Source organism: Scomber scombrus, chromosome 16, assembly GCF_963691925.1.
Source record: "Scomber scombrus chromosome 16, fScoSco1.1, whole genome shotgun sequence".
Classification (NCBI taxonomy): domain Eukaryota; kingdom Metazoa; phylum Chordata; class Actinopteri; order Scombriformes; family Scombridae; genus Scomber; species Scomber scombrus.
In genome coordinates, this window is record NC_084985.1 from 11,494,034 (window position 1) to 11,519,810 (window position 25,777).

Below are 25,777 nucleotides of genomic sequence, written 5' to 3' on the forward strand. Positions count from 1 at the left end.
AATTTGTAGTTATGTTTTAACTGAGTCAAACCTCCCATTTTAAGCAAGACCAGTCTCTTAATATATCACACTGTTTGTTTTGGTGGCACTGTCATCAGCTGACATTTCATACAACCTTTGACTGTAATTCTGTTGCTAGGAAACAGCTTGGGTCCAGTATTGTGCTCCCTCTCCATTTAAAATAGCTGTTCATGTGATCCGGGTATGAAATTGAACCACATTTTGGCTTGGGAGAGAAATGATCCCTCTGTAAGCATTTTTTATTCTCTGGCGACACCCAACACACTTGAAGCAAACTGCATCCATGATGTCATCCTGACAACTTGTTGCTTCTGTGGCTGTGGGCAACCAAAGCAAGTCCTATATATATATATGTATCCTTTTTAAACGTTAGGTATAAAGTGACTGTGAGGATGCTGTGTTGCCTTCTTGCTGTTAGATGGCAGCATTATATCTTATATTAATGTGTCATCTGCGGCACCTTCCTGGACTGAACTGGCCCGTTGGACAAGCGTCTGAGACTTTTATGGGCACACCGACGTCAGGGACTGAGCTTCACCGTGAAGATGGCGGAGGCTGCGGACAGACCACAACACCGGTTTTTCTGTCACTGCTGTAAATGTGAAACAAACCCCAAACTCCCGGTGAGTCACTTTGGAGAGTGTTTTTCTTCCACACATGCTGGACTGGGATTGATCATATGGCCCACCGGGGGAGGAATCCAGACTTTACGACTTCTTTCTCTTTTTAAGATACGCAAAAGTAACTTTGATTTATTTTTAAACTGTTTGCTATAACAATATATAACTGCTGGGATCATTAAAGTCGCACACATGTGACAGGCTGCTGATGGCTGTTAATGTACGCACAACATGCGCCAAGATCTTACATTAGAGAGAGAGAGAGAGAGAGAGAGAGAGAGAGAGAGAGAGAGTAAAATCTGGCGATTCACGTTGCCATATTTAGAAGCACCACTGTTGGCCACTTTTGTGTCCAGTTGTCTACTGTCAACTGCTTGTGAGAGACGTCAGAGGGGGGCTGACTGGCAGGGTGTCACCACATGCGCCACCAGCACTTAACAAGCTTCATATATCCTATACCACAGAGCCGCAAATAGATAGCGTTTTAACTCCTATAGACCTATATTTCGCCGAGTTTTTGTTATTCATTGAAGCCCAGCTGGAGGACATAACTGTAACTTTGACTTATTTTGCTGTAGATGTTCAGTATATATCTCCTGAATGAATGGCACTATAGAAATCACTGCTGGGGCGCATTTGTTGAGCAACTGAGACTTATGGCATGCTATACGCACCAGTGTTGTTGTAGCCTATGAAAGACCAGAAGCGCACGTGTCTGTGTGCGTAAGTGAGAGATTGGATGTCAACACCATATGGCTAAAATTATGTAAATACCTCTGTCTACATACTTTTGTTTACTACTTTGAAATGTTTTTCTTTGGGCCAGCCATTGTTGATAGTTGACAGTAGAGACATGAAACATGGGGGGAGTGGAGGTGCATACCAGCATAAAAATGGTGATGATGGTGCACCTGGAACCACTATTCCACAACATTTGAGTACTTTTAGTCTGGGCGCACTGTCATGGTTTGAGCAAGGCCCCATAAACTGTATTTGAAGTAACTCTTAATGTTACAGCATATACATATAATAGTGTGCTTCCAACTTTGTGGCTACAGTTTGGGAAAGGCCCTTTCCTGTTTTAACATTACAATGCTCCCATGATCAAAGCAAGGCCTATAAAGAAGTAGATGATGATGACTGAGCCTTGACCTAGACTCTACTCTGTATTTTTGGGATGACCTGGAATGGCGACTTGGAGACATGGAGTTTCCAACATTAGTGCCTTACCTCACCGATAGCTGAATGGGAGAGTGGAGGCTCAGAAGCTGTTATGAAAGCAGATTAATGCCCATAGTTTTAGTATGAAATGTTTAGTAATCATATGTGTGTGTTATGTTTGGTTTGTCTACCTACATTTGGCCATTTAGTACATTTCTTTTATCTTCAAGGATTTAATCTGCCCCAGGTGTGAATCTGGCTTCATTGAGGAGGTGACAGAAGACTCCAGGTCAGTTTTGAGATTTAACTCTAGTTTAGTCTTCTTTATGATAATAATACAAAAAACAGTGATTTAGAGTGTCGGGCTCTTGTTTTTCACTATACTAAAACTGATTTTTGTTTTGGTCCTCAGCCTCCTGGAGAACAGCACATCAGTGGCCAGTGATGATTCAAATTCATTGTTCTCAGAAGTATGTCCTGACAAATGGCATTTTAATAAGAACACTCCTCTTTCTCTAAAGCTTTGACACATTGCTTCTCTGGTCTCCCTCCAAGTTATGGCAGCTGCTGTTTATGGAGCGCTCTGCCCTGCTGTCGCATCCGCCCTCCTCAGAGTCCGACCCAGGTGACAGTGAGCAGGTATCTGCTGGTCAGAGCCGTCTTTCACCGGTGTTGGCAGGAGCTGCTGAGGTCACAGAACCGGAGGCTCCTTCTCAACCTGAACAGGAGAGGTCAACCCGGCCTGAGCAAAGGCCTGCAGTGGAAGGGTGTGTGGACAGAAACAGCAACATCAGCATTGTGTGCTTAACTCTGAGAGTGTAAAAATCCCTCAGTATGCCTTTTATTTCCATATTACTTTTATTATTGTGCTGTGATAAATGAAGACGCATAAAACCACCAACTTACAGTATACATTTTAAAAACAGAAAGAAAGAACAAAACCATTTTTGCTGTATTGATAGGTTTGTGTACTACAAGTTTCTACAAGTTTGAAACTCATTTTCCAAATGTATATACATTTTTACATTGGATTGATTTACTTCACACAGTTAATATTACATTTTAATACAAATATAAAGATTACCAGCCAGGTTTTAGGGGTTTACCCTCAATATGTGTCAGTATTCAAATTAAAACAAGTTCTACATTTCTGATGGTTGAAATGTTTTCTTTTTAAACAGATTCCTAATTCCTGCTCCCATTTCAATAACAATAATACAACATAATAATACTAGGTTTTGCCAGTTATTATATTATATATTCATAAAGCTTCAGTATGTAAGCATCCCTGTGTAATAATTAGAAACATTATTCTTTCTCTTGTGTAAGTGTGGGGTCACGAGTACTTGGTGCAGTTGGCTCAGTATCAGACTACAGTGTATATATGCTGTATAACGCTCCTTATCTGACGCGTGCTTTGCATAGTCACTTGCAGCAGCTGCAAGCACCCGATGATTTATAGCCTCCAAATAAAACCATGCAGGCATGGCATGAACAGTGACTGTGTGTAGAGTAAACCATGTTTTCTGAAAGCACATTTTCTGTTTTTGCCCTGTCCAAGGATTGTGCAGCAGTTTTTGGCCGGCCTGTTTGCCAACAACGGAAACCCCGGTGCTGCACCAGCTGCACTGTAAACGCGCTTTTTACATTTTCGATTCACATCATTTGCTTTTGATTTCATCTCACTTTTGGGTAACAGCCTCTCTTTTTCCTCCCCCGCTCTCTTTCTGTTTCTTTCTCAGATCCAACATGCTACAGTTGCACTCAAACCCTGGGGATTATGCGTGGGGTCAGGGAGGTCTGGACGCTGTCATCACAGAGGTCAGTGATGTCAGAGATGGTGATTTGTGACACTGTGGGAGCGTTACTGGTTTTCTTTCCTTCTGCCTATTGTACATTTTATAAGGCACAAACTAGAAAGCAATTATTACCATCTTCTCTCCTGATTTTGACGCAATCTTTCTTTGGTTTCCCCTTCATAACTCCACCAATATATCCATAATCTTTGTTTCTTTTCCCATTCACCTAGTTATTAGGACAGTTGGAGAACACAGGTCCACCTCCTGCTGAAAAGGAGATGATCTCCTCCCTGCCTACAGTTTGTATCTCTCAAGAACAGACAGGTGGGAATCCCATCATGACACACTACATAACGTGATCAGTACATCTCATATTAGGAGCTCAGGTTGGTTTTTACATTGAAATCCTTTGTTGGTATAATACGGTGTACAGTAAGGAATTTATAAGCCTATCTCTTTCCTATCTGGCCCTTTCCTCCTTTTTCTTCCCCCCTTTTATCTTTCCTCCTTTGATCTTCTTTTCTTCTCTCCTCCTATCTTTCCTTTCTTTGTCCTATTTTTCCTTCCATCATCCTACCATTCCCTCCTTGATCCTCTCTCTCTCTCTCTCTTTCCTCTCACCTTTGCTTTCTTCCCTCTTATCATTCACTCCCTTCTGAAAACTTTCCTTTAACCCCTAACTTTCATTCTCTGGTTTCTCATTCCCTTTCCCCATCTTGCCTTTCCCCATCCTTCTTCCTTCCTCTTATCTTTTATAGCCTCTTCCCATCTTTCCTGTCCTCCTCCACCTATCTCTCCAGAACTCCTATTATATTCCCTTTCTCCTCCTAAGTTTCCTCACCTCCTTATACCTTTTCCTTCCTTCATCGTACACTTAACACTCAGTCAAGAGGACTGTCGTTATTAACATTAATGATTCATCAGAAACCTTTCAAACGTTTAAAGTCCAGGATGTGCTGGAGACTGCTTGAAAAAAAAACTGTCTTAAAAAGGAGGTGTCTTTGATTAATAAGGAGCTGCTAAAGAAAAGTCAAAGCAAGCTCTGTTGATCAAAGTGAAAGATGCAGCTCACTTAAATTTGGACCTGACAAGAGAAAAATGTTATTGATGCATCAAAATTACTTATTCTATTACCTATTATTCTGAAAAATGACATATTGACTATTTATAACATTGAGGTGACAACTCATGAAGACTGTAGAAAGATGACTTGTTGTACTAAAGCTGCTAAATCTTTACTCATGTATCATTAAACTGGGTCAGCGACACAAAATGATGGAGGACTGCATTACAAATGTATCACTTTGTGACACTGTGATAGCGTATAGACTAGACCTGCCCTTGTCTTACACATCTGAGGTGTAATGAATCATTCAAAACTTTATGACTGATCTACTTCTCCCTGTCTGTCTGTATCCCACGCACACGCTCACACTCTCTGTTGCTGTGTCTTCTGTTGTGTTTTTCCCAGCCTGCAGACTGGAGTGTCCAGTTTGCAGGGAGGAGTATTTGTCAGGGGAATCTGTCAGGAAGCTTCCCTGCCTCCATTACTTCCACAGTGAATGTATAGTGCCTTGGCTGGAGCTGGTAAGGATGAGGAGTGGCTGTGGTCAGTGGGCTGAGGGTTGAAGTCCTGTTTGATTTGTCATGAAGGTTTTAACAGTGTGTCATACATCCTCATTGAAACCCACAAACTTTTTTGTGACTAAAAAATGTATCAATGTTTTTACAGGGCGTACCATACATTACAGTTGCACTACTGATTTTTGATTTGATGGTTTGAAAGGCTCACACTGCTCACTGTCTTTCCCTCTCACAGCATGACACCTGCCCAGTGTGCCGCAAAAGCCTCGAAGGTGTCGACAACAGCCTCCAGCCCACATCAGATCCCCTAGAAGCTCGCTCCATCAGGACAGAGCAACAGGAGAGGCAGGCGATCTGAGAAACGGGCCAAGCAACTCTACCTCCTTAACTGTTTTCAAAAGGACACGCTTCTTTCTTGTCTCAGACCTCAGATTTCCCTCCATATGAGCTGACTGCTTTTTAGATAAAATACATTACACGCATCTTTAACTCTTACTTGTTTCACGCATCTCTGCTAAGGACCTTAATGTGTTTTTTTCCTCCATCATATTCTCCATTTTCATGCTACACTACACTAAAGGACCTGGCAGTTTGCTGACAAGATGTGGAGGTGATGTGTCCTTTTCGCTACTCTGCTCTCTTAGCTGGTTTTCTGAATGGCTGATTCAGATGTCATGAACTAATCACCACTGAGCTGCTGGTTGTTTTCAAAATAACGGGAATTCAAAGAGTTATGGAGTAACACTATTATACGAAGACTGGCGTTTGAAACAATTTCTCAGCACTTCTGAACTTGTACCCTTCTCCACCTGATGTGATTCAGCATCATCCTCCTCTTAATGTAAAGCTGTTATTAAAGCCTAACCTCAGTCTCTCCCCCTCCGTTCTTCTCCCTTCTCTGTTCAGTAATCAAGATGGGTTAACTTTTGTTTGAACCTTTGTACTTGAAAATTGTACTTTTTTGCACATTGAAGCTTTTCTGTTTGGCAGTTGTGTATTGTGACCAGCAGTGCATTGTTGTAACTGTTTAATAGACAGCTGGTTCTTTTTTTCTGATCTCAGACCTCAATGTAATGAAGTGGAAAAGATGAGTCAAATATCCCAGTACACGTATAATACTGCAGAATATAACCCAATAGATAATAATTAAATGGAATAACGCAGTATCATAGATTAGAAAATAGGCTGCAAATCTTGATTTCAATACTCACTAGAATATAATTGTATAAAGCAGAATACAGCAACATACAATATAGTGCTGAAACAATTAGGAAATCGTCCAGAAAATTGTCAACAGTTTTGATAGCTGATCCACTGTTAAATCATTAATGAAGTGTAAGTGCCAAACCTTAATTGGTTTTGGTTTCTCTAATGTGCAGACAATGTGGTGATGTGTCACTTTTGGATCTGGGAACTTGTGGTCGATATTTTATTCCTTTTTTGTGTGTGTGTGTGTGTGTGTGTGTGGACATTTTACAAATGTGCCATACCACATTATTAATTTGAGTGGGAAAAGAGTGCTGCATCACATTATTATGTTCCCTATTGATTACCTTTGGGATTAATCTTAAATCTTAAATAAATTGTCAGAAGACTGAGTCCAGTGAGGCCTGACCAATACTGGATTTTTGGGGTTGATGCCGACACTGATATTAGCGAGTCAAAAAATTCCAATATTGATATATTGGCTGATAATCTTACACATAGTACATGAACATACATTTTAAACATACACTTTTTGCAATGATCCCTCTAATGTGGTTATTAAACACTTATGACAAGTATATGTGATCGGGGCGTGATATTTTACAGTTTAACAATAAACTTTATTGTAGGTGGAAAATTACATCAGTGCACTGAAACAGTAAATTTCACTAGGAAATATAAATATGAATTACCATAAATAAAAAGCAGTAGAAAAAGGGGGGATGTTTCTGGCACAACTTCACCTACTTCCAAAGTGCATGAAGAAGGAAAAAAGTCTGAAGACAGTCAAAGCTCCAGCAACACTCGTAGTATAGGAGAACTTTATTAACAGACCAGCAGGGTCCCTGATGAAGGGCACAAGCCAAAATGCGTTGGTCTGTTAATAAAGTTCTCGTATACTACAGGTGTTGCTGGAGCTTTGACTTCCTTCTATAAATAAAAAGCAGACAGAACAAAAAAACATATATTAAACTTGAATTAAGAAAAATAACCCAAAAGATAAAGTAAGATAAGAAACACAGGATTTAGTATTTAGTATGTTTGCTTAGAAAATGGTTGAAAATTATCCTTTATTAGCTACAGTTCAGTTTAACAATAAACCTTATTGTATAAAATGACATCAGTGCACTGAAACAGTAAACTTCTCTGGGAGATATATTTATAATTTACTATAAATAAAAAGCACACAGAATACAAAAAAACGTATTAAAACATAAAATTCTGCTTATATAAGATATATTACATACCAATCTGAGACAGGCCAATATCAGCTGACAGTTATATCGGTCGGGTTTGGACTCAAAACCCCAGAGATAAACAATTTGTAAGATAAGAAACACAGGATTTAGTATAAATGCTTGAAAAAGATTTGTATTATATTTCAGTTTAACCTTATTGTATGAAAATTACACCAGTGCACTGAAACAGTAGTAGGAAATATATTCATGAATTACTATAGCCTAAATAAAAAGCACACAGAAAAAAAAACTTGAATTAAGAAAAATGATCAAATAGACCTTTACATAAATGTTGAGTAGGCTATATAACTTTTTTTGACAGGCCAATATCGGCTGACAGTTATATCGGTCGGGTTTGGACTCAAAACCCCCACATATAAACAATCAAGTAAGAAAAGATAAGAAACCCAGGATGTAGTATTTGACATGTTTGCTATTTGATCTATTATATTAGAATAGTTTACAATACATTTTCCTTTTCAAACTAATTGGGCTCAACTAATTGATTAATCGACTACAGTCTCTCAGCTCTGACACACTGCAGCGTGATGTTTTATTTACAGATCAAATACTTGTATACTGTATATATATATATATATATATATATATATATATACTGTAACGTGATGTTGACACTGTGGCTGCTGAGAGAACAGGCACTTTGACAGTTGACTGTTGCATTCCTCCCCACCTCCTCCTCCTCTTCTTCTCCTCCTCCTCCTCTCCTCCTCCCCAAATCACAGCTTTTCCGCGGCAACCGAAAATAGTGAAATAATGTGAACACAGACATTTTTGTCAATGAGCAGGGAACCGCAGCAACCGCGTAGCCTACAACCGACATTTGCTCTCTCCTCCTCCTCCCTCTCTCTCTCTCCCCCTCCCTCCCTCCCTTTCTCTCTCTCTCTCTCTCTCTCTCCCTCCCTCCCTCCCTCTCTCCGGGACTGAGTATGCCCGTGTTGTACTGACACAGTAGCGATACGGGGCTGAGCAGACATGGAGGCCCGACTAACGAGAGAGGCCCTTGCTGACACATCCAGGCCCAGCTAAACACCGAGGCGAAGCGGGATTTATCGGAGCATCTCGGGGACATATCACGGATACCAGTTGCTGTAAGGGAAAAGTGGATTTATCTTGTTAAGCAGCGAGGAAGAAGAAATAGAAGATCCATTTCGGGTCTCTGTTGATTCAACGCAGCCGCCATTTTGTTGACAGTTAGTGTTTTTTTTTTTTTTAATAACCTACACGGCGCTTTGCATTTGTTTTTTTTTTTTCTCACAACCATAATATAACTCGCCACCTTTTCAATTTTTTTTACGGGTGTATATTTCAGTCGTTTTAATTTATTACGCTTGTCTTTTTAAGGCGACCTCGGGGGGGTATTTTTCTTGCTTTTTAGCTGACCCTGCTAGTGCATCGTTAGCCGCCGTAGCTGAGATGTAGTAATGTTAACACGAGTGCCTGAGATAATGTGACCGGAGATGTTACATTATGTACATCACTCGTGTTGTGTCATAATCGCTCGGTTTACACATACTGTAGAAAAAAAGCTGTAGGCATTTACTACACATTTTGCAGCCTACACAAACACTGTATAAGTTGAAGCCTTGCGGTGTGAAAATGCACCTTAAAATCGTCCCTCAAACCGGGCTCCTCTGATAGATGGCTAGTTAGCCATTGATGCATAATGTAGCTCAGGCTGTCTATCAGTGGATGGTAGCTACTAGCTTGTTACAAAATAAACACATCTTTTCACAATGCATGGTGTTATAACGTTATATTTAATCACTAAAGCTGCGGCGGACATCCTCGATATTTAACCACCTTTGCTTGTTGTTGTTATTATTATAAAATATGATAACTATATATATATTTTTAGGTGGGATGCTTTTGCACTGTGCTTACAACATCTGCAACTAGGGTTAATCAATATTTGCAGGTAGCTGAGAGCTCCGTGCATTGATTTTGGGTTGAGATTTTTGTGGCCACTTTAAAGCATTACCACTTGAAAACAACACACACACACACACGTTTTTGTTATGTTGTAATAATAGTGTCATAAAATGTTAGACAAATTACACATGTCAGGTTAGTCACTTTAGCTCATGGTATCAACACTATCTTATGTTTTTTTCTTTCTTTCTTCATGTTTTTTTTTTTTTGTCACTTTAGCACTTGGGGGGGGGGGGATAATGTGGCCACCACGTTGATACACACGAAGGGAAGACACAGCCAAATAATGTGAAAACCGTTTCTGGACATTTACACAGGTGAGTGCAATACCGGTGTGATACACTCTTTATCATTATTATTTATGTTATAGAGTTGCTGTTGTTATTGTTGACATAATCACTCAAATTTGCTCATCTGTCTTGTTTTATGAGCCCTCTAAAACTTGACTTTCAATAGCACGAGTTAAACCGTGTGTAAAATAATTTCTCGGCTGCATGCTAAAGTCAACCCCCTAAGGGCGTCTTATAGCTAGCAAGAGCATGCCTCAAAGCCTGGGTTTCCTTTTCGATTAAGACCGGTATTATGATTATGACTAAATAATCATGAATTTGTAGTGTAGTTGCTGCGAAAGATTGAGAAGCATGAGGGGCAATTGTTGACTGCACAGGAAACCGAAAGCAGATAACGTTATGTGGTTTGTGTGCAGCCCTCCGCTTGTAAACCACGTTTTTTTCTTCTTTTTTCTTCTCTTGTTTCTTGCATGACTGGGAAACCGTAATTGATTACATGCACTTTATTTTAAGCCAGTTGACAACAGGGAATAAGCTTCACAAGGAGGGCTCCTAACATGCATTAAAAAAGGGGATGTTTTGCATGCTGCTGATCAGACTTACACCTGTCATTCAAACCGCACTCCTTCATTTCTCTCGTGTTACAAATGATATTTTTATAAGCCACATGCTTTGAAGTGGAGGGTGTGTGCTCAGGTTAAGCGTAGCAGCGATAACAAGTTGCATTTCGGGTCAAAATTGGCATCTGAAAAAGACGACTGCATGTGGGGAAACAGTTCAAACACAGTGCCTACCTACCTACCTGTCCGATTTATTGCAGCTTTTACTGCAACAATTAGTCGCTCGTTTATCTTAGATTTAGCAACCAGTATAGTAGCCTCTTTACATTAAAGCCACGATCTGTTATACAATTATGTTTGAGCACTTCCTCTGGAGGATGATACAAAACTAATGGTAGTAGTGAAGGAATTTGGCTGCGTGCCCTCCTCCGTACTTGGCTCCCCCTTGCTAATGCCGATGGAGTAAAAAGCCCATGAAAGTGACACGGAGACGCCAGCCCTCATGTGAATGATGTGGGGGGTGGGTGGGTTTGGATACTATTGCTATGGCCAAAGGGAAATCAGCAGTTATGAACAACGTGTGCAAAAAAGTAAGGAGGGAGGGAGTAAGGGAAGGGGAAAGAAGAGGAGGTGGGAGGGGAGGAGAGGGGGGGGGGCGCGGGAAGTTGTTTACTACGTTCCTGTCTGCGCTGCCATTTCTTAGCCCCGTTGGTCTGATATTGATTATTGATTGTGCATTTTTTTTATACTAATTTCTTGCATCTTGTTCTCATCTTCAATGCCCATTTTTCTCCCCCACCTCTTTCTTGAACTTGTGGCTATAATAATTCAGAAAGTGAAAGCAAACAACAGAGAGTCATGACTAATATCTGTCTTTTTGAAACCAGTAGTGTTGTTGTTCTGTTGTTTTGCATTATGACTGTAATAAGGGCAACGGCTGTAATGCGTCACCTGCTGCGCAAATACAAAAGTATGTCTAGGTTAAACGTGAAAACAATATCCTGTAGTCTTGAAGCTTATCAATCTCAAAATAGAAAGCCGTTCAGCTTAGTATCAGATAATTTGCAGGAGAACAAGTGCCGGTAAATGGCCTGGCTTAGCTTGTTAGAGGTGAGAGGAATGTTTTGACTCTGTGAGAGGCTTTTCTCTAGATTTGTGTCAGTATCCTCTCACAGAATTAGGTGCCACAGTGGCTTGTTTTTTGGCATGGTTGCTGTCAAGGCAGCGGAAGTAGCTAGTATCACAGCAAGCGTTTCGTATTTAAGAATAAGGAGAGCATTTGTCACTCTGTGAGAAATACACAGACCGGAGTTTAGGGGGATGGTGGGTGAAATGTGTTTTTGATTAAAGTAGGACCACAGTGACTTTAGTTTGTGTGCTGTTCCTGCTGCTCTCCAAGTTTGCGAAATAGAGGAGGAATAGAAACGGAAAAGCTTAAAGAAAACGGTGAAAGAACACAGAGATTGATGGAGTATTGAAGAAAAGAGGGAGGTGTGATTTGAGTGTGGTATGTGTAGCAAGGGGGTTGGGGGGGGAGTGTGCAGTTTTGAGGCGAAATGGGGTGAGTAATTGAAGTAAACACAGAAAAGAGGGCGTGGAGGGGGGGAAATACAGACCAGACTCCAAAAAAATTGGGCTGCCTTCTTTATGATGTGGTTCAACAGAAAATCTCTACTACTGTTTTCCACAGTCATAATCCAAAACAAACAGTCTAAGACTCTAAGACCCCCCCCCCTTTTTTTTTTTTTTTTTTGCTGTGACGTTTTACCGATGTGACGACTTGTATGACTTTCCCGGCGCTCCATTAAGTGGCTCCTTTAGTTCTCTCCACTAATGTAGGGCGCAGAGAAACCGCCGGCACGTTGACGCTCTATCACTCACTCTCAGTTGCTGCTGGCAAAGGCTGCGAAAGGCAGCCAGATCCTCTGTCTAGTCCCAGAGGGCTCAAAGTGCTGAGGTCACAGTTTTGAATTGCCTCAAAATGACTTCACCCAGAGAAAGCACCTGCTTGGGGGCGAATCTGCATTAAATCACTCAGTGGACACAGAGAGCTGTAGACGACTCCATTGAATTGGGCCGTCCTCTAAGGAGCACAATTAGGAAAACTGCTGTTCTCTGCTGCTGCTGTGCCGCTATTACATGCACCCGTTTTCACTGCGACTAATGAGGAAAGTTAAAGGATTAGTCATTTGGCATCTTATCCTGTAACACCTTGCTAGGATGTGACAGCACTGTGAGGTTACCTATTGACTCTGAACCTTTTTGGGAGATTTGTAAGTTCTCAGGTGGGCAATTCAAGTCCTTGAGCCTTAAGATTAGATGTTCTCAGGTAGAGGAGCTGAGGCTGTGTAAATAGGTCACAGATTGTTACAAATTGTTGTAGCTGTGAGGACGAACACACCATATAAAGTCACCCAGACAGGATGAAGGACAGCCTCTAACCAAATAGATGATAAAAATTGTTGCCCCCTTCGTCTGCTCCACACCATGATTCATTATAAGTCACTTTATACTTCTCAGTTGTAGGGCACTGTTTTAAGTTGATGGTCTGTGTTGCGATAACTAATGTGGAATTTGTTCTTGCCCCCTCCACCCTCTCCTTCCTTCGCTCTCTCTCTCTCTCTCTCTCTCTCCGCTCTATCTTTCTTTACCACTACAGTTGAAGGACGGAGAAAGAGGGCTGGACAGCCGAGGAAGGGAAAGAAGCCACCTCAAAACAAGGAGAGCTTCACCCTCACCGTTATCCCCCTCCCCCCTTTTCCCCCCTTCACCCCCTATCCCATTCCCTAACAAAAACTCTACCCGGTATCCACAGCTTCCCCTCCCTTGTAAACCTGCACAGTCCCTAAAGTTCTGATGGATCAGAAGCTTCAGGGGGGAACTGCAACTCCACCCCCTCTCCTCTCAGGTGCTCCCGCAGGGGAGCGAGAGAAGGAGGGAGGGGGTGGAAAGAAAGAAGAGGATGAGGACAAGAAGAGGGACAGGGAGAAGGAGGGAGCTGCCGCTGTCTCTGCTATCGCAGGAGGTGCGGGAGCAGGTGGACCAGGAGGCGCCGGCAGTGACCAGTCCCACTTCTCCATCAAGGAGAGCAGCTTGTCCGAGGGCAATGTCAAACTGAAGATTGGCCTCCAAGCAAAGCGCATGAAGAAACCCCCGAAGATCTTGGAGAATTACGTTTGCAGACCAGCCTTCAGGGCCACCGTGAGGCACACAGGCCGCGGAGGAGGTGGCGCTCGAGGAAACCGCGCAGCAGCAACAGGTGATGGACCCGGCGTTCAGAGCCAGAGTCCTTCACACGTCAGGGAAAAAGAGAGAGAGCAGAGTCCAAGTGTCAACAGACCAGCCCCAACATCTTCATCTACCCCCTCCGCTAAAGCTGCTACACCACCACCTCCTGCTCCTCCTCCCGCCAGCACTACCACCGTGTCACCCTCCCAAGTGAATGGGAGCGCTCCAAAAAGGGTAAGGAGGGAAGACAGTGAATTTTATGTATTTTGATTCTGCATTGAATTCACACACCACCACCATGTTCACCAGTGTAAGTTTCTGTGCCTACGCTGTTAAAAACTGTTATCAGTCATCTGCGAGGCAGTGGTCCACAACAAGGTTAGCCTAGTAATCACCATGTTATTGCACAGATTAAGAGTGGAGCATAAATTGTTCTTTAGTTTTCTTTGTGTTCTGTGTTGGCCTGTCTCTATTCATCACACACTACCCCCCCCCCCAAATCTCCCTCTGTCTGTGTCGTCTATCCTCTGTCTCTGCCTGGCCACGTCCTCTACACCCCCCTCCCCTACATGACCCCTCTCTCCGACTCTCTCTCGTTGTCCCCAATCTGACCCTGATAAGTGTTATTGAGTTGAGTGCAACTTCCCCCCTGGGCAGGCTCAGGAGGAAGCATCGGACAGAAAATCCTATCAATGAATAGCAGTTTGTAAAGGGTAAAAACGTATTGCTGAGTGATGAGTTTGTACTTCTAGCTGTGGCTGTTTATGGGCAAAAGTGTTGAGGTTGAGTGGCATTAGGGTCATAGCTGCTCTTAATTTTGCCACTTACATTCCGAATTTGTCATTAGATATCAGTTTATCATTTTATTACACCACCTAATAAATTGTTCAAATGTTGAGAGACAAAAGCTAATTGCTAAATGTATTTCTTATATGTAATAATTAATGATCAATTACCACCTAATAACTCTCATTAATCACATCTTGTCTGTTTTTATTTTATTTTAGGGTCCACCAAAGATGGATTGCAAGTCTGATACAAAGCCAGACACAAAAGCAGCCTCCTCCACATCTGAGAGACCCCTTAATCTTCACCGCCCTCAACCAGACAGCAAAACACATCCCTTTGGGAAGAAAACACAGACTCCACTACCCAACCCTCGGACATCTTCACCTTCTCCACCACTACCTGCATCAAAGGAACCCAGCTTTGAAGGTGTTAAACCTCCTCAGTACACCTACAGCACTGAAAGTCAGAGAGACAAGGAAAAAGGTGTTCAAAGTTGGGGAGCCCCGACAGTCACTGAGAAATTGGCTCAACTCATAGCGACTTGCCCACCATCAAAGACCCCTAAGCCAGCCAAACCTGCAAAGACTGACCCCACTCCTCCTCTCCCAAACTCAGGCTTTATGGCCCCCACAGCCAAGCAACGAGACAGAGCTATGGCTAATAGGAACACGTATTCAAGAATGATCCACCTTTCTCCACCACCTCCTGTGTCACGGCCGCCTGGTCGGCCCTATGGTTCTAGGAACAAAGACAATGTTATGGAAAATGTACCCACCATGACACCACTGAGGAGGGAGGACATGGATGGGGCTGGGAAAGCTAGTAGCAGCAACAGCAACAGCAACAACAGCAGTCGCAGCAACAGCCCAGCACTCACCTATGGCAATAACCGGCTGTCAGCCATGTCAAAGGACAGCAACGACAACAGCAACGTTAGCATTTCTAAGCCACAGTCACGTCCCAGTCACTGCTTACCGCACACCACATCTTCGCCGTCTTGCCCCATTTCATCCTCTTCCACCATGTCAGCTGAGCAGAGGACAGTGAGTGCAGTGAGTCACCTGGGCTCTCCTGCTCCCTCACAAGGACACCACGCACGAGAGAGTCCTGCCCATGCAGAGGAAAGCAGTGCAAGTGATAGAGAGCAGGACATGGACAGCCCCAGAGACTTAACCAAGTGCCCTCTTCTAACAGGAACAGGAAAGTCAGAAGGGAAAGATAAGGGGGCTAGTAATCAGTTACTGCGAGTTGAGAGGGGGAAGAGCTCTAGTCCAAGTAAGCGCAGTCCCAACCAGGATAGTAACCGACCTGGTCGGACTAGCAGTCCCCCTGAGTCCATGAGACAAAGGGCACTTTCCCCACCAGAGCCAGATGATGATGATGATGATGATGATGAATGCCCACATTCGCCTCTTAGAGATGATTCTCCTGATTCATCCATAGACTCTCTCGCAGAGCAGGACAGCAAACCCCTTAAAAAACGCAGAGGAAGAAAGCCCCGCTGGAGCCGTGTTATGAACAAGACGCAGAATCAGAGAGCAGGCCAGGACAGTCCCTTCGACCAAACCACCATGCCTTTATCTTTAAGCTTGGAAACGCCACCACCGGTTAAAAGACCTGTGGGCAGGCCTCCCAACCCAAATAAGGTAAAACCAAATCCTGTGCCACAAAGTCCAGTGTCACAGCTCTTCCCCCTTCTCCCCCAGCCCAAGAAAAGGGGGAGGCCAAAGTCCAAAATGCCGAGGCTTGACGGCCCGGCTCATGGGCGCCCCCCTAGTAAGATGGCTCCTTCCAAGGTTTTTTCATCTTTACTGAAGTCCAAAGAAGAGCAGGACCCCCCTGTTCTTCACCCAGAGGTCGACCTGAATCCCCCTAAACCTATGCCTAGAAAACGTGGACGCCCTAAGCGCCTTCCCCCTACCTTACCCCAGGAGGGTCAGCCTCCCACACTGGCTCCAGAGGCAGGGGACATGGGAGACAAACGTTTTCGCAGCAAGGGAAACGGGCAGCTTATCATGAAAACTATCATAGGCAAGATCAACAAGATGAAAAGTGTGAAACGGAAACGTATTCTCAGTCAAATCTTGTTAGGTCCGAGACCAGAAGACCCCCCTAAAGTGACCAACAGTGGGGTGGTTGGCTCTGTAGAAGTTGCAACCCAATCTTTGTCCTCCCTGGCTGCTTCTTTTGGGGGGAAACTTGGGCCCCAAATTAATGTTAGCAAAAAAGGCACAATATACATGGGTAAGAGGAGAGGCCGTAAACCAAAAGCTATGAGTAATGCCTCAGCTTCAACACCACCACCAGAACCCTTCCTGTCACCAAACACCACTTCCCCTCTCCATCACCATCAGTCACAGTCCCAGCAACAGCACCAGCTATCCTCTTCAGAGGTCTTCCCCTCCCCCTCCCTCTCACAGTCTAGTGGAGGCCACAGTCCCATCAGCGATGCCAGCTTTGTAGAGCCAGGTTCAGTGCACTTTGCAGGTCACTCTCACTATTCAAACCCCCATCATAGCCACAGCACGTTCTCCTTCCCTCCCCCAACTTTTTCAGCCCCTAATCCTCGCCACACAGGGCTGGGTTCCACGGCATCATCTATGGCAACAGCAGCTTCCCAGAAAAAGTCATGCCGTGGATATCATCATCACCACCACCATTACAGGCAGCACTACCACTACCATAAGCTCTCTCCTCCCAGGCCGCTCCATCCCACCTCTCCTGCTCCCCTCAGTGAGCTAAAGGAAGCCACTCCATCACCGGTCAGTGAGTCACACAGTGAGGAGACAGTGCCCAGTGACAGTGGTATAGGAACAGACAACAACAGCACCTCTGACCGTGGTGAGAAAGCTGGAGGCACAGGTGGCTTGGGTGGAATTGGGATGCCACCCGGGATGGGCAGTGGCTTATTAATGCCAGGGGTCATCGGTTCAGCGATGGGTCCAGGGATTGGCCTCAACTCCAGAGGCAGGCGGCGACACTCCGCTGTGCTTATGGAACATCCCTCACCCTCTCCATCACCCCACGGGGCAAGGTCATCACCCGATCCCCGGAGACCTCACCCAGCAGCTCCCGCCTCCTCCTTAATGGGACACAAAGAAAAACATAAGCACAAGTGTAAACGCCGTAGCCATGGATGCCCTGGTTATGATAAGCTAAAGAGACAGAAGAGGAAACGCAAGAAGAAGTACTTGCAGTTGCGCTCTCGGCGGCACGACCCAGACTTTCTCGCTGAGCTGGATGAGATTGTTGTGAGACTGAGTGAAATACGGATAGCACACCGCACCACGGGGCACCGCCTTGGCAGTGGAATAGGTATGGCTGCGGGAACAAGTAGAGTGCCAGGAGTGGGGAGCCGGACCAGCAGTGGCATGGGAGGCACAGGCGGCCCTCCACCACATCATTATGTCCACAGGGACCTCCTGCCTACAATCTTCAGGGTTAATTTTGGCAGCTTCTACTCTCATCCTGCGTACTCCTGTGACCCATTGCACTATGTTCGTAAACCAGACATGAAGAAGAAACGAGGACGGCCTCCCAAACTGAGAGAGTCCATGTCTGAGGTTCCCTTTGTACCTGGGCTTGGATTCCCGCTCTCCAGTGGGGGCTTCTATCACCCCTCCTACAGCGTTCCTTACTCCTCTGGGCCCCTGGGGTTGGGGTATTACAGAGGCTTTCCTCCAGCTAGCGCTCTGTATCCCCACCCACACCACCAGTCACCCCACACAGCCCCATCCCACCACTCCCACCATTCACCAACTTTCCCCCCTCCTCCCCCAACATCTTACATGCACCATCACCACCCCTCACATCTCCTGCTGAACCCCTCCAAATTTCATAAGAAGAAACATAAGCTGCTTAGGCAGGAGTACCTGGGAGGAGGAAGGTCGCCTGTGCTGTACCCACCCATGTCCTCTGAGCTTTCCTTCAACTGGCACCACAAACACAAACACAGGCACAAACACAGAGAGCGCTGTGCCGAGGAGGACCGGGAGGAAGCACCGAGAGGAGGATCGGGGAGCCGGGCTAGTGCAGGGATTTCTGAGGCTGGATCATCAGGGAAAGGAGAGCGGGTAGGCAGTTTGGGAATGGCGGAGTCTTTACAACGATGCCGCTTTGGACGAGACACCTCCAGTAACAGTGCCAGCAAACAAACAGCTACCACCTCTGCCAACTCCCCTTCTTCTTCGTCATCCTCATCTGCGGAAAGGTACAAGCGCAAAGAGAGCTCAATGTCCTGTCTAGGGCCCTCCAGACTAGCACTGGGTAGCAGCTCAAAAAGCCACCACCCAGTAGAGTCCTGGTTCAGGATGGGCAACTCCGAAGCAGACTATTCTAAGCTTTCACGGAGTCATGTGGTGCCTGGTCAGGGTCCCTTCTCAGATGGACGGGCCGAAGACCCCGCAGGTTGCTCGGACAGCGAGGATGAGGAGCCACTCTCGCCCACGGAGGATGTAGATCCCAGAGACCACGATTCTCCAAACCTTACAAATTTGTTTGCCTCTGCTCTCACTCGCACTGCCATGAGGGGGAATAGGAGCAGAAAGACTGAGGTAGCCCCAGAGAACTCCGGCTTCTCCCGCATGGACCGACCGATAAGGAAGGACCGCGCAACATCAGCTGAGAGGAGAGAATTAGGTAGGTTTGATTTGGTTGGCTTAACTTGTAAAAGGATTTCTATGAATGCCCACAGCAGAGCATCTACTGATCAGCTGATACACAGGTTACTACAGCATCTGCAGTTAATTTAAAATAAAGAAAAGACTGTCTGTCTTATAACCAGTAACTCACAGAGAGCTATTTGCATTTATTTATTCACAGACGTTTCATTCACTGCATTTAAATCCCATATCATTCTTGTCACCCTCTAAGCTTTTGAGCTCAATGAGATATTCTGCACAGAAAATCTTTTGACCCAAATTAAATTTGACATTGTGAAAGGTTATTGGAGTAAGTTGTGCACCAAATTCACTTTCCAAAAATAGTTGGGATGACATTGTAGCAAGCATCCTGTGGCTAAATATGATTGGCCAATGTCTGATGAGCTTTATGGCTCGGCACAGCTATGGTGAAAACTGGCACAGTGTGCAATCAATTTGATCCGGCACTGATTCCAGGACTATGTATTTAGGCAATAACCCCTTTCAGACGTTGCCATATGGCACAGCAAGTGAGCTGTGAACCCTTTTTTTTAATCCTCAGGCTCAGTGAAGCCTGCGTATCTCTTGAAAAGCATTCATAGAAGCTGATAAATCATGTAGTTGTTACCTCTAGAACCATCCATACCTCAGTTGTGGTTGGATCAAACGCCTCTGGAAATAGATATGTTCTGCTTCTTTAGCCCTCCCAGCTGTCCTCCATCTGAAGAAAGAAAATACGAAGTGGAATAGGCCACTTATTTTCCTTTTGAAATACATTGTCTGACATTTGGTAGCGCTTACTAGTGGTTACAAGCTTTAAAGGAAAAAAAAAAGAAAAAAAGTAATGACTTCTACTGACTCCACTGTGAATGTGGATGGCCACAGTTGATATAACATTTCTGCCAGAGCTAATCTTACTTAAGGGGTGGAGTGTTTTGTTAACATGCTATATTTAGTAGAAATCCCTCAAAAGCCCACAGTGTGAGGTATAGTCCTATCCTTCAATACACCAAGCACCTGCGCTCAGCAAAAACTGCTAATGTAATACACTGTCCCATTAGCAATGCTCTCGCTTCATCTCTGTGACTGATGCGCTTGTGTGTTTATGTGTGTGTGTGTGTGAGCAGTTGTAGGGTGCATGTTTCTGTGTGAGTATTACTTAATGTTTATGTGCATGCTCTAAGGTCCATGTTGAGGCAGCATGGTGCTGTTCAAACCAAGCCAGGGTAATCCTGGATTAGAGCTCAGGACTTGGGGTCAACCAACAGTCACAGACAGCACTGTGGAGGTAGAGGAGGCCATGGGTGGGGACTGGGGCTGGCACATTAGACAAGTAAGGAGTGATGGAGGAAGACAGATGCACATTGAGACAGAACAGCAGGACTTGTATGAGAGGCCCAGGATGGGGTGTAGCATTAGAAAGCAGGTGTTATTAAGTATGTTTCCATCCAAAATGTGCAGATTTTAAGTTTCTCTTTTTGAAGTGAAAACAAAAGAAAATGTAAGTAAATGTGTGTTTCTATCAACTACTGTATTGTGTCATATGTTCAGCCTGCTTTGCCTGAACACTGCGCTGACTGATGTTTCACACTACCATACATGATAACCCATCACGACCACATGTCAAACCGTTCACACATGTTAATAGGACACGGGTCAGGCAATGGGTGAAACTGGTCCGCTCTGATTAGCCAGTGAATCTGTCATCCCACATCGACCCTCTCTTACCTGCTCAGTTGGGTTACATGTGCGCTCTTTGATCTTACAGTGGGTAGTCCACATGGGTCACTGGACAGGGGGGAAACCCCTCTTTCACTGAGCCTTGACTCATTCCTGACACATACCATATGGTGCTGATAGACTTATACCAGTAATATAACTAGTAAAAGTATTAATGTCCAGAACAGTTCTCTCAGAAAAGGTGCGCTTAAGTGATTCAATCTGTTACAGTCACCCTTTTTGCACATCTTCTTGGTATCAGTATACCAACTCTTCTACCTCAGCCAAGTGTTGAGACAGTTCTGTAATATTTAGGTGAATTTTCATTGAGAATTTCTACTAAACAGATTGAATGTGCTCAAAATGGTTGGATGGAAACGTTCTTAATGAGTGTCAGTAGAACAATGAAAAAATGAGGAGCAGCTTACAGGAATAACACTTCTCTCTTCGTCAAGGGTGAACAAGCTACAGAAATATAAATGTCATTAGGTCATTAAATTTGAAAGTATGGGGGAATATGGGGTCTAGGTTTGGGTTGTCTCTCAAGACAGGGATGAAAAAGCTGAAAGAAGTAGAAATAACAAAGAAAGGAGTTTTCTAAGGTCAAACAAGGGGGGCGGGGGCACACAAGCACAGTGTTAATGGGGAAAAGGGATTTGAAGAGTCTTGTAATGTCAAAAAAAGGGGGTAGGTAGAAAGGGGAAAGCATGGAAGGTACGGGTGAAGTATGTTTAAGAAAAATGTAAATGAGGATGGAGGAGGTATTTCTAGAAAGATAAATGTAAAAACTCCTGTGAAGGGCAAGCTGGGGGGAAGAGGATTGTAGCAATAACAACTGTAGAGGCAGCGATGATCAATATAGGTGACAGTTAGGGGGAAACGAGAGATCTGATTAGTTTGGAAGAAAAGAGAAGTTGAGAACTGATCAACACAGCTAAGAGATTGTGACAAGATAAGAGTAAGCTACTCTGTGTACCTTCATTTACCATCGAATGCTTGTTGAAAATAGCAACTTTGAGGCAGTGTTCTTTTATGTTGTGGCAAATGCTGATAAATATTATTAGAAGGTGCCAATCAAACCCTGCTGTTGCCTCCATGTGGCTTCAATGTGGTTTTCTCAGGTTCAATGTCCAAATCAGTAATAGATTATTTTGTCATATATTCATCTTAGGTGTGAAAAGTGTGAATTGTAGAGTACACAGTATTCTTTGGGCCACACAGCAGATTATCGCAGAATGGTATCCTACAGCTACCTGTAATTGACAGCTGTCTAAACAGTCTTAATGTTACATAAAAACATTGAGAAGTGCTAAGAATTACTTGCTTAAGGTGTGTGATTTGTAGCCAAAGCTAATATCGCTGTTTCTTCGACTAGGGTCATCAGGTATTCAGACAAGAGGCGGTGTCCTCTCGACCCCTGAAGGGCCCGACGTATCCCTGCACCACCGGCAGCAACACCATCACCAACCTTCTCTGTTTCACTCTCACGGCTCTGCCTCCTCCGCCTGCCTCTCCCCCTCCCAGGACTGTTGCCTGGATGCCTCCCTGCCCCACCACTCCCATCGGGCACAGCCATCCAAACACAGCCTCCACCACGTCAACAAAATCCTGCGCGCAAAGAAACTACAGAGACAAGCTCGCACAGGAAACAACGTGGTCAAGAAGAGGGGCCCCGGACGTCCCAGGAAACACCCATTACCCTCCCCGCCGCCATCTCCACCCCCTGTAGTTGAGTTGAATCCTACCCGACAGAGGGACAGAGGGGCAGAGCGGCCAGCGGGGAGCAGGGCGTGGGAGGGGGACACTGTTACAGATGCTATTGAGGCAGTAGTTCAGGGCCAGCGTAGGAAAGGTCAGAAGAGGAAGCACTGGGAGAGAGATGGGGATGAGGAAGAAGAGGAGGCAGAAGAGGACGGGGAGGTAGAGGAGACTGAGGAACGATTGCAAGACAGAGGAGAGGAGAACCTGGGGAACCTGGTGGCAAGGTCCAGAACTGGGTCTGGAAGGAGTTGGCTTACCCAGGACGAGCTCAATCACTTTCGGGGGTAAGCAGATTTTCACTACAGTGTTTTTGTTAAATCTTTATACTTTAACCTTGACTGAGGGACTCAGACAAAGATTCAGAGTGAGTAGTAGTGTTAGAATTTAGTGTTGTTATATATAGGAACATTTATTAAGTCCAGTCGTCACTAGAAACCAAGTCATGGTTCTAATTTTAGCTCAGTGGAGGGCAAGCCAGATGGCCACTGCTCCCCAGAACGCCCCGGCACCGTCTCCAGGGAACAAGCTCCACCCATCCCAATACCCACCCAACGGGAGAAGAGAGCAGCCAGACCTCCAAAGAAGAAGTTTCAGAAGGCGGGGCTTTACTCTGATGTGTACAAGACTGAGGAGTGAGTCCCAAAGAAATCTTAAACAAAATCATCTCTTTCTTCTTCAGATATTTATTTTACCAACAAACACACCATATTCCGTTTTTCTGCACTGCTCTTGAAGTGCTTTTTACATTTCACTGTTTCTGTACCTTTTAGCCCTCGGAGTCAACTTCTGCAGCTAAAGAAAGAGAAGCTAGAGTACATACCTGGGGAACATGACTATGGATTGTTTCCAGCTCCTATACATGTTGGTGAGTCTCAGTGTGGATCTCTAATTTTTTTTAAAACACAGGATTTGAGCATGTAATCGTTACCAAAATGAATTGAGTAGTAAACTTTAGACAGATCTTCATTATTTAAATTTCCTGACATTCTTGATGTTAAAGGTTTGAATACATGTCATGTTTTCCATATGCAGAAGTAAAAGCGGGAGCCTGTATTATTAAGTTGGTTGGAGAACTTTGTTGAGTTGAACCCAGAAAAGCTCTTAGCAAAGTTACCCAGATAACCCAATAAATGTGGTTTTGGGTACAGGGCTTTACTTTTTCGTTTTCTACAGGCTTATAATTTTAGCTCTGACCTGATGAAAAACACACAAAATGCCCTTTTTTCATCAAGAAGTTAAACTTTGTTTTTATTTAATATTCATGAATCATGCTCACTGCTACTGGTATATTTAATCATGACTATACTGTTCCTTCTTCTTTTTTTAATGTTTTTTTAATTTATTTTTTATTTTCCCTTCCCAAATTTTCTTTTCTTTATTTTTTCAGGGAAGTACCTGAGACAGAAACGTATTGATTTCCAGTTGCCTTATGACATCTTATGGCTGTGGAAACACGATCAGGTAATCAATCATGTTGAGAAGCAAGTGTTGGAGAGTTTTTCCATCGTCAGAGTAAAACATTGATGAGTGGTTTCAGAAGTTATAGCATCAGTGGAGCCCCTCATAAGTTTTTTTTTTTTTCTCTTTAAATTGCTCTGTGTTTACCATTCTGTTTTATTTTTCAGCTTTACAAGAGGCCTGATGTCCCCCTTTATAAAAAGATCAGATCAAGTGAGTATCCAGCTTCGTTTTAGTGATCCAGACAGAATGTAAAGCCAGATCAATTCATTCACCTCCACTGTATTGGTTGCCTTGCAGATGTGGTTTTGACTCTTCCTCGTTGTTAATTATATACACTGTTTGCAAAACAGGAATTAAAAGTATTTGATGTTCTCATTGCTGGTAACACTTCTTGAGAGTGTTGACAACTGTTAATCTAAAGTTATAATCCCCTGTTTGTGTCTCAGATGTCTATGTGGATGTAAAGCCTCTCTCGGGTTATGAGACAACTACATGCAACTGCAAAGCTCCGAGCATAAACGAAAAAGGCTGCCTGGATGATTGTCTTAATAGGTAAAAAAACACAATTGTTGGAAGTAGAGCTCATAAAAATGTCTTTCAGGAATCAGTATTTTGAAATGTATCAACAAAAGCTAGCAGTTTATACAAATAAAAACATACAATTAGATCACTAATACAGTTCAGTTCTTGTTATACATTTGTGGAAGTTAACACGTCTTTTCTCCAGGATGAGCTTCGCTGAGTGCTCTCCCAGCACCTGTCCGTGTGTCGAGCAGTGTGACAACCAGCACATCCAGAGACACGAATGGGTCCAGTGTCTGGAGAGATTCCGAGCCGATGGCAAAGGCTGGGGCATTCGCACCAAGGAGACTCTCCGCTCTGGGCAGTTTATCATTGAGTACCTGGGGGAAGTGGTTAGCGAGCAGGAGTTCAGGTGAGACAATTTGGTCACGTACTGTGAAAGAAATTGTTGTTGTTGGTAGTTCTGCTTTGATAAGTATGTAGATGTGAGAAGATTTAACATATTCTGCCTGTTTGACGTCAGTTATTCTTTATCTGCACATGTAAATTAATGAAGTGTTTCCTTTTTCCTTTAATCTTCCACTTCCTCTACATTACCATGTTTCAGGAGCCGTATGATGGAGCAGTACTTCTCCCACAGTGGCCAATACTGTCTGAACCTGGACAGCGGCATGGTGATTGACAGCTACAGAATGGGCAATGAGGCACGCTTCATAAACCATAGCTGTGAACCCAACTGTGAGATGCAGAAGTGGTGAGTGTCACGGCAGCTTTAAGCCAGTTCTCTCCTTAATGTCCTTGTGGTGCTTTTGGGTTCTCACCAAAGTCCAGATTTGGCTAAGCCTATTCAGGATAGAGTCTGAGTGGTTGTCACAACTTGTCAGATAATCGAGGCACAAACTGCACCTGTTTGACTGTGATGAAAAAGAAGGAGCACCGCTTAGACTCACACGGGATGTAGAATTAATGGAAATGGGAATGGTAACGTGTCCCAATTACGAGTGTCAGAAAGGTGCGTTTGTGGAAGCCGGATGAAGAGCCAATACGGACAAAACGTTGCCTTTTTAGTCCAGTAAAGCTCTCCAGATTCCCATTAGGAGAACCAGATTAGTAGGATTTACCACATTGCAATGATTAGACTCTGGTACATCATCAGTCACAAAGAATAACTTGAAGGCAGACATACTGTTGAACAAGTGAAGCTGAGAGCGCTACATTTTTTTGGGAG

The 25,777-nt window shown here is 44.0% G+C and overlaps 2 protein-coding genes across 5 annotated transcripts in view; both read left to right on the forward strand.

Annotated features, from left to right (window-relative positions):
- The first annotated feature begins 355 nt into the window (after positions 1–355).
- rnf115b (ring finger protein 115b) lies at positions 356–6,896 on the forward strand. The gene is made up of 9 exons (XM_062436003.1): positions 356–644; positions 2,033–2,091; positions 2,215–2,272; positions 2,358–2,569; positions 3,364–3,432; positions 3,545–3,623; positions 3,832–3,925; positions 5,073–5,188; positions 5,421–6,896. The coding sequence occupies exons 1-9, from the start codon at positions 567–569 to the stop codon at positions 5,541–5,543; spliced, it is 888 nt and encodes a 295-aa protein (XP_062291987.1). The 5' UTR covers positions 356–566; the 3' UTR covers positions 5,544–6,896.
- Positions 6,897–8,617: 1,721 nt separating this feature from the next.
- The window catches only part of ash1l (ash1 (absent, small, or homeotic)-like (Drosophila)), a 30,925-nt gene continuing 13,765 nt past the window's right edge, over positions 8,618–25,777 (forward strand). For 2 of the 4 annotated variants that reach the window (XM_062435503.1, XM_062435506.1), the window contains exons 1-12: positions 8,624–8,840; positions 9,799–9,896; positions 13,089–13,891; positions 14,665–19,084; positions 22,181–22,850; positions 23,025–23,198; positions 23,337–23,431; positions 23,954–24,027; positions 24,192–24,237; positions 24,474–24,579; positions 24,755–24,961; positions 25,157–25,303. In XM_062435503.1, coding sequence (XP_062291487.1) covers positions 13,286–13,891; positions 14,665–19,084; positions 22,181–22,850; positions 23,025–23,198; positions 23,337–23,431; positions 23,954–24,027; positions 24,192–24,237; positions 24,474–24,579; positions 24,755–24,961; positions 25,157–25,303 — 6,545 coding nt within the window. In that variant the 5' untranslated portion in view covers positions 8,624–8,840; positions 9,799–9,896; positions 13,089–13,285. Of the gene's footprint in view, positions 8,841–9,798; positions 9,897–13,088; positions 13,892–14,664; positions 19,085–22,180; positions 22,851–23,024; positions 23,199–23,336; positions 23,432–23,953; positions 24,028–24,191; positions 24,238–24,473; positions 24,580–24,754; positions 24,962–25,156; positions 25,304–25,777 lie in introns of all 4 variants that reach the window. The other 2 variants (XM_062435504.1, XM_062435505.1) reach the window with 2 other exon arrangements.